The sequence below is a fragment of the Lycorma delicatula genome, chromosome 10, assembly GCF_047948215.1.
Source record: "Lycorma delicatula isolate Av1 chromosome 10, ASM4794821v1, whole genome shotgun sequence".
Taxonomy (NCBI): Eukaryota; Metazoa; Arthropoda; class Insecta; order Hemiptera; family Fulgoridae; genus Lycorma; species Lycorma delicatula.
In genome coordinates, this window is record NC_134464.1 from 115,158,021 (window position 1) to 115,170,607 (window position 12,587).

General features: G+C 30.9%; 1 protein-coding gene across 2 annotated transcripts in view; it reads right to left on the reverse strand.

The window, feature by feature from the left end:
- Pits (Protein interacting with Ttk69 and Sin3A) overlaps positions 1-11,813 on the reverse strand; it is a 50,443-nt gene extending 38,630 nt beyond the window's left edge. Inside the window, exons 1-2 of one of the 2 annotated variants that reach the window (XM_075376899.1) lie at positions 10,823-11,813; positions 10,258-10,293 (exon numbers count right to left, since the gene is read on the reverse strand). In XM_075376899.1, the coding sequence (XP_075233014.1) occupies positions 10,258-10,293; positions 10,823-11,690 (904 nt within the window). In that variant the 5' untranslated portion in view covers positions 11,691-11,813. The remainder of the gene's footprint in view (positions 1-10,257; positions 10,294-10,822) is intronic. The other variant, XM_075376900.1, reaches the window with a different exon arrangement.
- Positions 11,814-12,587: the final 774 nt, after the last annotated feature.

Consider the following 12,587-nt stretch of genomic DNA (forward strand, 5'->3'; position numbering starts at 1 on the left):
TAACAGTCAAGCTCAAACAGTAGGAAATGTAATGAAAAATTAAAACTGCGGGAATTGGCTGAGGAATTAAATACATTAGCAGATGAACTAAAAGTGGGTTTTTTAAACCCTGAATGATTCCAACAAACCGTTTTGTTTAGAGTGAACTGAGAGTTTACAAAACATTTCAAAGAGATTTCAAATTATTTTTCATTGCTTTGTAAAAAAAGCTGACTAAAAGCATCCAAAAAGGCAAAAACATTGAAGCTAAAAAGTATTCAGTAGAGCTAATAAGTTTTAAGTAAGCTTAATTTTGGGGAAACTTCTGACTGAAAAAATTGTGTTTGGGGGAAATTTCGGGGGTCTGAACATTTTCTGCTACCCTGCGCTAGAGAAAAAAAAACTATTTATTTTAATACAGACTGCCTTGAATGTTATACTTCAACTTATTCACACGAGTAATAAAATAAAAATAAATAAAACATTAATGTTTTGTAATTAAATGCTTTGTTATTAAAAAAATTAATTGTTGAAATAAAACACAATACAAACGCAGTGAATTATCCAGAACTATAAACAATACAAAAATGAAAACATTAAAATTTTCAATATTTATATTTTTTTTTTGTCTTCGGTCATTTGACTGGTTTGATGCAGCTCTCCAAGATTCCCTATCTAGTGCTAGTCGTTTCATTTCAGTATACCCTCTACATCCTACATCCCTAACAATTTGTTTTACATATTCCAAACGTGGCCTGCCTACACAATTTTTTCCTTCTACCTGCCCGTCCAATATTAAAGCGACTATTCCAGGATGCCGTAGTATGTGGCCTATAAGTCTATCTCTTAAATATATATTTAATCATTAAGCAAATAAATTGGATATATTTTACGAAAAACCTTTTTTTTCCTGTTTAACCTACGGGACCACCGTTAGATGGTCAGAGGATGATATGAACGATTTGTAGCGTGGGTGAAAACGTCATGCCTGACCGGGATTCGGAACCTCCGTTGGGTTTTACGAAAAACCTTTCTTTTTCCTGTTTAGCCTCCGGTAATTACCATTGAGATAATACTTCAGAGAATGAATGAGGATAATATGTGTCTTGTACAGTCTCAGTTCGACTATTCCTGAAATGTGTGGCTAATTGAAACCCAACCACCAAAGAATACCGGTATCCACGATCTAGTATTCACCTTCCATGTAAAAAAAATGACTTACTAAAACTTGAACGCTGGAACTCTCGACTTCTAAATCAGCTACTTTGGGAAGACGCGTTCTCCACTAGACCAACCCGGTGGGTTTACGAAAAAAACCTTTTTTCTTTCTTTTCCTGTTTAGCCTCCGGTAACTACCGTTTAGATAATACTTCAGAGGATGAATGAGGATGATATGTATGAGTGTAAATGAAGTGTAGTCTTGTACATTCTCAGTTCGACCGTTCCTGAGATGTGTGGTTAATTGAAACCCAACCACCAAAGAACACCGGTATCCACGATCTAGTATTCAAATCCGTGTAAAAATAACTGGCCTTACTAGGACTTGAACGCTGGAACTCTCGCCTTCCAAATCAGCTGATTTGGGAAGACGCGTTCACCACTAGACCAACCCGATGGGTTTTATGAAAAAACCTAACGTAAATCAATTAAACGGTTAGTTAGAAACGCGCTCTTCTTTCATGTACTTACAGGATCATATACGTGGCACAGTTAATAATCGTTAACGGCTCATGTTTCACATGCATTAAATCTATTAATACAGAAGAAAAAAAATGAACTAACAAAAATCCAAGACTTAGCACCTTTTATGTTTCTATCAATTACAGAACAATCTGAAAAATGTGTGTATTCAGCACATAACTGGATAATTACGTATATGCGACACAATCCTGAGGTTTTGTTAAAAAAAAAAAATCATGGGCATATTATCGCGTGTAGCCAAATAATATTTGGATGAAAAGCAATTTGTTTAAGAACACATAATATGTGAAAAATATTAATTGATCGATCAAAGTAAAATCGTAAATAGATAACCTGTAATAGATATACGTTACCCGATTTCCACTGGGTGAAATGAAGGCACAAGGTCAGGGGAAAATCTTAAAATAGCGTACTATTTTGAGATTAGTCACATGTCTCGTTTAACGATCTTCCTACAAGTAAAATAAATTGTTCCTTCATTAAAAACAAACTCTTCTTCGTGTCTTAATTATATTACTTCTGAGAAATCCTTATAAAGAATTTAGGGACGAATAGAGTTAAACTTCTTGGAAAGGATTACAAAACGGTAATGATATTAAATACGACCTGGTTGGTATTTTGAATGCGGTGACTGTACAGAAAACTCCAATTTAAAACTAAGGTGTTTATCGGGTGAAGCTTCAAACGGGGCCTTCGTTATCTCTCCTAATATATACATTTCAAGTTAAAAATATAAATATTTTAAAATTATAAAAATTATACTTAGGAAATAAAAATTCCCACCCATAAATTTCCCAACACGCACATTTCTGATTTTAATAAAGTAAAAAAAAAAAACTAATTGATTAATATAAATAATACGGATATATGAGAATTTCATGAATTTTAAGTGACGAAAAAAAAAGAAAACATTTTTGATCATAAATACGCTGTAAATGTGTTCAAAAAATATAAGGAAAGCTGCTATTTCATTTCGCTCTCAAATGAAAACAAAAAAATCACGCAATGAGAAAAAATACATCATAAAATACTACCAAAACTGGGAATTATTAAAAAAAAAATAATAAAAAAAAAACTGTAAGCAATATTACAAAAAAAAAAAAAAAACAAAGCAAAAAGTAGTAAAATAGGGGAAAAGAGAGAACGGCTTTATTGTTAAGACGCAGTGTGTTATAGCAGCACAATACAACAAAATTCTTTCCTCCTCTTCCTTGCTCGGTTAGTTTATTCCTGGTAACGGACTTCCTTCAGAAGGGTTGAGAACAAAAGAACGGTGGTACAAGAAAAGAGCCTTCCTCCCTCCTCGATTTTATTATTAATACACCCCCAATTGTAATGGAGCCAAGTTATTCTTCGTTGTCTTGTTTGTTATATAAAAAAAGTATATAAATTCAAAAAGACCAGGCGACCGGAGAGAGAGAAATAAAATATAATAGTAAAGATGGGGAAATAGAAGGCAGACAGAGAAATAGTGAAAGTCTAGGTAGACTATAGATGTGTCAATTCTCAGTTCTTATAACGGTAGCCTGTTAAGAGGAAGGTAAAACGGTGCGGGTAAGGAATGAAGGAAAGATTGAGGGTGGAGAGTGACGGAGGTTAAAAAGAGGAAGTGGGGATAAACGTTTATACTGAATGATGATGATAAAAACCGGTTTCTTTTTTTAAAAAAGAACCAATCAACCCCACACACAAGCACGACTAAGTTGAAAACCAGTTCGGTTAGTGTTATGTAAACTCCGACCCAACAACACGATAGACACCGATGACGACAAGAGAAACCTGTTCCTTCAATATGCTTTTACAATTTTTTTCTACACATACACACACACACAAATATATGTGGCCCGACTGATTACTTGCCGGTTAACACAACACTGCAACACTTTTGGTATGCCATGTCAAACCAGCTCTAAAGAAGTCTATGCTGTTGTATACATAAATATATTAAAAAAAAGAAGAAAAACAACATGAAAACCGGTTTTCACGTTCCTGTCTAATGATGGCGCTGCTGTTGCTGCATTAATATAATTTTATTTAAATTTAATTTAATATTTTTAAAAAATTTTTACCGAAGTTACACCAGAATGCCAACGACCACATAAATTAACAAAAACATTCGTTACCGGATGCGACATTAATTTTTAATTTTATTACGCTTCCACAAAATTCTCTGAAAAAAAAACGCGTAATTAAAACATAATCACAGATAAAAACAATAAAAAACGCACATACGTCTCTTTCACTGGATATAGACTTAAGCAGTTTAACGATTAGAGTTTAAAAAAAGCATAATATTTGTAATCGATTAAGTTTCTATGTAGTTAACAGTATACGTAGGAATTTGACTCATATTAAAATAAGAAAAAGCTGTAAATTGATGGAAATGACATGTTTTACAGACCTAAAGACGAGACTTAATGAAACCAATCTTTTTTTCTATAATCTGTACTTCAAACAGTAAAATATTTAACCCCGGTAGAAAACATATTTACCTTCTAGTCACAGCCACACCTGCATATTTTGAATTCGTTCAACAAAACAGCTTTTTTCTTTACACTTGTAATTTTAACTAAAATGTACCCTCTTTTTACAATAATATTATAGATTACAATATCAAATCCACAACCTAGAAAAATCTATCGTAAAACCATACAAAAAGTCAAACTTCATTTTTAAATCAAAGGAGAATTTTAATCGGTATGAATAAAGACAAATATAAACTTATCATTTATTAAAGCCGCAGTACTAAAATATTCAATATTACCTTCGGTCTACGTAAGCGTACAATTCTATTGTTATTATCATTTAATTTCGTATATTTTAATATTATTACAATGGACTTATAAAAGATTTCTTCATTTAAATTATCAAATTGTATTTTTTTTTTTTAAACAAACCGAATTAAAATAATGAGTTTGGAAATAAAAACAACGAAACTAGAGAAAACCTGGATTTGAAAACGTTGTCCATTACGGTACGAACAAGAGATAATCCGTAACGCTTAAAAAAACTATAACAATTATCTACAAATGACTTCTTTTTTTGTTAGTAATTAATAATAATGTTAATCAAAATTATATAAAAATATAAATTATTAGTAATCATGTTTTTTACTATTATCTAAACATGAATAAATGTAAAAATTGACTTAGAACAAACAGATTTTAATTTAAAACCTCTGTGAATAATTATAATAAAATGTTGGCTCTGAAATGTCGAATATTATGTAAGGATGGTTCTTTTAACAATTCTTTTCTGTAAACCGAATTTTATTCAGACCATTTTTATTCCTTAAAAAAAAAAGTCGGATCAAGGGAAATATCAAATGAAACTAAAGAAATAATTTTTAATAGCTAAAAAACAAAAAAATATATATAAGGTTAATTAAAAAATTTTGATCAGAAATCAGAAAATTTTAGTTAAAGTAAAATATTATTAATATTAATATATTTAAAAATATTAAATTTTAAGATAAAACCACTTAATATAAAAGAACATAATAAAATTAATCCCAAAAACATTTCACTGTTTTTACGTACACGAATTTTTATAAATTCAAAGTAAAAAAAAAATAAACACAGCTACTACACATTAAATATTTTTTTTAAATTCTAATAAAAAGTAAATCGTTTAAATAAAAGTCAAATGAACTATTAACATTTTTAATAAAAATATCATATTATAGAATAAAATCAAATTATATATAAAATATAAATAAAAATTATTTTTTTTTAAATCCAACGAACAACTCAATCATTTGAAAAAACAACAAATATATTTAAAAAATTGGACGGAAAACCTATTTCCAATCCGTGTGGGCGTTCTATTGTACGGATCAGCTAATTTTTTATTTTTTTTCTATTCTGCTCGGAATCATGAACAGATATGTCATCAAGCGTCATCGGACCCCAAACTTGAGTTCTTCTGAGAAATCCTCATTATTTCCTAACTGAGGAATTTTCCGTGGTTATTACTCACAGGAAAATCACTTTAAATGTCCATCGATGCTTGATGACATATCTGCGGGCCATTTCGAGCAGAATAAAAAAAATAAATTAGCCCGATCCGTCCATTAGAATGTCTGGACGGACTGGAAATAAGTTTTTAGCGCGCATTTTATCACCGATGAGAAAGAAAAGAAAAAAACAAAGCGGTTTGGCGGTGAGACGTGTTGTAAATGGAATCGATTTTTTGCCGATATTTTAAATATATAACATTAATTTGTACTACTAATGCTGCGGAGCCACTAGATTAAACAATTTTTATTAATCATAAATTAAACTCACTCGCATAATTTTTTAAGTAAAATTAATATACAAATTATTTGAGGAAGTAATTTTTTTTTAAAATGATAATCCAGCTCTTTAATCAAAATATTAATAATTAAATGCCGCCCGTTCAAAATGAAACAACCAATAATACCTATTTTGTATTCTTATAATAACAAGTTTTCTTATCACAATTAAATCAGAAATTAGAAACCAACGCTCTTATAATTTAGTATCCGTGTTTCAGAAAAATATATATAACAAAAAGTTAAATTAAATAAGATATATGCATTAAATATGAAAAAAGAAACAGATAAGTTATTTGAGATAATTTTTTATCGTAAAATCTCTAAATTAGAAAACAATCTAGCACAGCGGTTTGCAAACTTTTCCGAGTCGCGGCGCCCTTTTTCAATTAAATTTTTTCCATGGCGCCCTACCCTAAATAAAAGTATGACTACTCGTAAGCAAGAGATAAAAATAAATAAAACTCGTGTATCTTCATTATTTTTTTTTTACTTTAATATTAAATTAATAATTATAAATGTCTTGGTTCAATTAATTATGAAGCTTTTACAATATTTAGCGACGCCCCTTTGAAGAGGCCGCGGCGCACAGTTTGGGAATCACTGATCTAGTACATTTAACTGCGGTACAGTTTATTAATTTCTTTATGTAGATAGATTAATAAATAAAATAAAACACATGTCCGTAAAATAACAGTGATGGTTGTAGCTTCCGAACTAAGCATTGTAAAATGATGAACTGTTGGAAGAGAAACACACCAAGTTTCTTACCTGTTCACTAGATTTCGAAATGTGCTCCCTCAGTTACCCTGCTGACGTCTAGACGGTAATCAGTCTCTTGCTATACATGGCTTAGAACATCCGGCGTGATAGGGGAAACAGATTCAGTGATCCTTTTTTTTTAATCATCCAAATTTCGAACTTGAACGGAATAAATTTGTTTTTACATAACCCCAAAAATAGAAATCCATGGAGGTAAGGTCTACAGACCGTGAGGGCCAGGCAATTCGTCATTCTCGTCCAACCCATCGCTGAGGAAATGTTGCATTAAGAAAATCCTGTACGATTGCGGCAAAATATGGAGGAGCTCCGTCTAACTGTAAAATGGAATTCTCCAGTATTGGGGCCTTCCAACATAAACAGAAAGATGTTCCCCGTTATTGTTTTTTTTTTTCATTCAAAAAGAAGAGGCCAATAACTCTCTCTCACCCAGTAGCGCACTACACATTCACTTTTACACTGTTGTTCAATAACGGCATGTGAAGGTTCAGTACCCGATATACGAACATCATGCCGATGTACTCGTCCAGAAACATGAAGCGCAGCTTCGTCATTGAAAATGAACGTGTTTTAAAAATCATCATCCTACTTTAACCTATCCAGAATGTCTACAGCAACATCAAATCGTTTCACTTTGTCCTGAGGATAAAATTGTTGTAACGCCTGAATTTTGTAAGCAGTAAAACTAAACCGTCCTTTTAACACATTGTGAATAGTTGTTCTAGAAATGCCCGACTATCTAGAACACTTCCGCACGGATTTCTTCGGGCTAAACAAGCAACTTGTTCGCACTGTTTCATCAGACACTGATGAACATGCTGGACGTGTTTGCTTCAGTAGGCTGCCTGTTTCTTTGAATTGTTTGCCTCGTCGCCAAATTTATTTTTATGCGGGTGGGTCTTCATTGTACACACGACGGTATTCAAGACTAACAATTGCAACTAAAATAGCAAGCCACAACACGAAAATTGAACCTTCCTCTGTACTACAAACATAATTACTAACGTGCACGTGCTGCTTGCGTGTTCTCTTTCATTTAAGGTACATTCATTTCTCACCAATGCTTTGTTCTGAAGCTATAACCATTTAAAACCCCACTATTATTTTACGGAAACACTATAGAGCTGTTTAAACAACAAAAAAATATTATAGCTCATATTATGATATATAATGTCATATATATATATACATATATTTGATACAAAAAATACCTATATAATAATAACGTGGTAAAAATTAAAACAAAAATAGCTTATCGCAAAAAATACGAAAAAAAAATTAGAAATTTGTATAACTTTTATTTTAAAAAAATTACTATAAACAATAGTTACATAAACATTTATATGACTTCACGACATCCCCGCCTAAATTCAAAACTTGTATCGTGACACCAGCTTGCCTATTCTTAAATATATTTATTTTTGAAAAAAAGAAGTTAATAATAAATAAATATATGAGAAAAATGTACATTAATTAAAACAGTAATAAAATTTTACTACGCTATTTGATGAACAAAATAAAAGTAACATCATAAAATTGTTAAAATAACATTTCATATCAGTAATAATTACTTCTACCAGCCTACAAAAAAATGCATAAAATCTATTAAAAAAAAAAAAAAAAAAAAACTGAAACGATGTCGTTACACCAATATTAAAGTAATAATACAAATTTAATAATGCCTTTTTTTTAATTAATAGTGATGTAATCAAAACACTGATAAAAATAACATTAAATTAAAATTGGTCAATAAATTTCTAACGCAATAAGAAAATAAGCGAAATAATACTTAGGCTAACACTTAGAATTACTACTGTTGTAAAACAAGTTAAATACTAACTGAATTCAGAATATTGTAAGTAATAGTTTTTAAATTAGATTTATTTGGGTAAGAGAATGGAAGAATTTACGCTAAACAGCGTTACTCAATATGTAACAGAAACTAACGTGTAAAGTTTTCTTTAATTTTAAAATATACGAAATAATCTACTCTAATTTTGTATATAAAAGGGGGTTTTCTTTGTGTTGAAACATTTTATATTAAAAAAAATAATAATTTACAAACTAATAAAATTTATTAAAAGAAACACACAGAATGTAAACAAATCCATCTATACTTAAAAACATAAAAAATTATTTTTTTAAAATAATTTCCAATTATTTATAAATGATAACGCAGTAACTAGTTGATTCTCAGTCAATTAAAAAAATAATTTTTATTTAATTAAAATAATTTAATTTTTATTGCGTTTTAATTGGTTTTAAAAGCAAACCTATACAATAGAAATTATAGGCAATATATTACTTAAAAGCTAACAACGCATAATTAAAATACACAAAGTTTCCTTAAAAAATAAATTAATAGTTAAATTCAAATAATACCTGATTTAAATATAATAGTAATTCTACGATTATTCTGTGTTCAAAAACAAATTGCACAGAAATCTGTTAAAATTATCAATGAAATGTGTATTACCTTAAATATATCAAATAAATGTTCTAGTAAAAATATTTCTTAAATACTCAGGTAATAATAAAAAAAAAAGATTTAATAAATAGATAAATCATAGTTAACCATAAAAATCAAAAGAACAAGGTATATTTGTCTAAACGCGCATATCCATGACGTCATAGAGGCACACATCGATCGTCTACGTAACACGAACACAAAAACGAAAAAGATATACACGATAGACCTATTCAAAAATTAAATATATAGATTGAAAAAATTATTTATCGCATTAAAAAAATGAGCACCTCGTGAAAAGAAAGTTATAAAGAACAAAACGTTTTCAGATAAGAATTTAAAACAAAAATTATAATCAAAAAGTCATTGTACATTTATGTGTTTTTCTTATTTGAATGTATATAATATCAACAAAGTTATTTAGAGAAATACATTACCAATGTATTGAGAGAATAAATTACTAATGATACAATATCAGCTTAAATTACTCTTAATTCCGGTAAATTTATAGCAAAAAATAAGTAATATTAACGCAAAATTAAAAATAATAGTACGCGTTATTTAAATATTGAGTGTCTAAAGCATATTAAACGAGAGAGTAATTGTTTTTATATTATTGAATAAAAATGATTAATCTAAAAAAAATAACTGGTAAATTATTATAAAATTTATTATCAAGAAAACAATAGAGTAAAGTATTATTTTGAAAAGTATTTATTTATATAAAAAAATTTCCATGATTTTAAAAATTTATTTAACAAAAATATTAACGAACTTTTTTTATAACAATAATTCATAAATACAATTATAACATAAAAAAATTTAAAAAAATTCATTCATGACCGAACACGTTAATAAAAAAAATAAATGTTGGATTATTTAAAACTGAATTAAAAATTAATAATTCAAAGTTCTTTCTTCCAATAAATAAAAATAAATGAAAGTTAAGCTCAATATTATTAAAATGAAAAATAAGTAAAACCAAACAGAAAATAAAAAGTAAAGCCAAAAATACTATACATATTTTAATTATTACCGTAAAACTGTAGTTGACCGAACAATTCGAGGTGACCTTAATTTAAAAAAAAAAAAAATGTATTTCAGTAAATAAATCATGCTAAAAATATATATAATTTTTAATCATTAAATATAATGTTTTTTTTTTTTAATTTAATGTAATTAATTAATACTACAATTTTTTTTTTACTTAGATATTTTTTTAAAGTATTTATTTTTTATGCCGGTTTCTTTAATTTAGTTATTGTAAACTACTCTTAAAAAATCTACCGTTTTGTAAATTAATTATAAGGAAAATTATTAGATGGTTTAATCGATTCGAAAACAACTAAACGGATAAATAAGATAATGTATATAATCTCGTACGAAAATTTGCCAGACAAATATTAGTAAAACAACATTTTTTTACATTAAAAACTCGAATAACGGTATTACAGTAGTAAGATATAAGAGGCACTATTTGCATAATTAAACACAAAATAACGAGTCGGAATAATTAAGATATTAACTAACATTATTACATCGGAAAATAATTTTAATATTATAATATTTACGTAGAACATAAATATCACTGAAATTCTTACCGTTAGGTTTAAATGACGTTGCTGTATCAAAAGAAGGCGCTCTAATAGGTTGATGTTTAGGTTCGGTCTTGAATGTCCTTTCAAAAGGTACAGTAAGACTAACGGCCGGTAACGAGTCGCCTCTAGTCAGAGGCGGTCTATTAGCGTGTTGAGCCTCTTCAACGGACATCATTCTTTTGCTAGGGGCTTCACCGTTAGCGTGCGGATGGTGAGAATGGTGGCCGCCCTCTTCTTCTTCGGCAGAAGTCGATAATCCGCGTTTAAGACCTATCGACTGTGGCGGTAATGAATTCGGACGTCCTTGTGGTATATGATGAGCGGCGGCCGCGGCCGCTAAATGGGCGGCTGTCGGTAATCTTACAGACGCACGCGATACTAAAGCGTCGTGATCTTCGGACGTTCGGGAAGATGATCCTCTCGGTGGCGGTGGAGCGGCGTATTCCGCTAATAAACCCGTCCTAGAATGATGAAGAGTAGCGTAACTAGCGTGCAACTGAGCGCCGGGCGGCGGTGGCGGAGGTTGTTGATTTCCCTGTCTGTGTGCGGCCGGAGGTAATCCGACGACTTCCACGCCGTTCTGTTCCGCACCCGAAGTCGACCCGCTCCTGTGCATAGACGAACTTTTATGACCGCCAGAAGAACTTCCACCGGAAACGGAACCGGAACGACTCTCCTGAAAACCGTGAGCTCGTTTCATTTGTCTCGCCGTTTCCAAAACCAATTCGATCCTATCGGCACCTTCGTAGTTGACACATCCGCGGCACACAGCCTCGGAAAAATCGTGTAACATCGCCCACGGCATACGCGGGAGATCGCACAAATAACAGTGCTGACGTTTACCCATTTGCATAACAGACATGTTCACCATTTACACTTCACTAACACATAAATACGTGAATCATTCCCGGCCGATTAGGCTAACGATAAAAAAACCTCAAAAACCAACTCCTTACACAAAACTAAACTTACACCACGGCGTCTAAACGCACACTGACAATCACACGCTGCGGTGTCCCGGCGGCTGCGCAGTTCAGCTCACGACACGTCATGTTCGGCGCACCCCCCCTATTTCCCCACCACTCGCTACCTCAGCGCGCCACCGCCGAAGAACCAGCCGGCCGGTCGTGCGTTGTACGTACGTTGTGTTGTCCGTTGTCTACGATAACTTCGCGACAAAACGTCGAACAGTACGGCTGCACAATACAACAAGATTGACAACGTGTAACTAACCGATCCTTTAACTTTTGTTTTTAAAGCGCAAATAAAATAACTAAATGTTATTTTTCATTCCTACCCGTTAATCGATATATAATTGTAAAATTACAACGAAGTAAATTTCTCTGAATTCATAATATTTTATCTTTCGATACGAAATAAGGAATATCACTAAACTATTTATAAATTATTACCAGTTTTAACGACTCGGCTGAGATTGATTCTGGTATATCAACATCATAAAATTAACACACCACAGAGGCGCAAGCGTTTGCACGCACACCCACCTACCCGTACTAAAACACTAATTTTATTTTCTAAACAGTTGGTTCTACACCTTGATAAACAGTAATAATAAGCTTAATAAAGCAATTTTATATCGCATTTTAGATGTATAAGCTGTTAATGTATCTGTTACCACCCCTAAATATTATTTTTAATTATTTTATTTCTTAGGTATCCATTTAACGACAAATAGTGATCAGAATATTAATTGAATCGGCAATTTTTTGTTTAATAATTAAGTAACGCATCTCTACTGTTTTTTTAA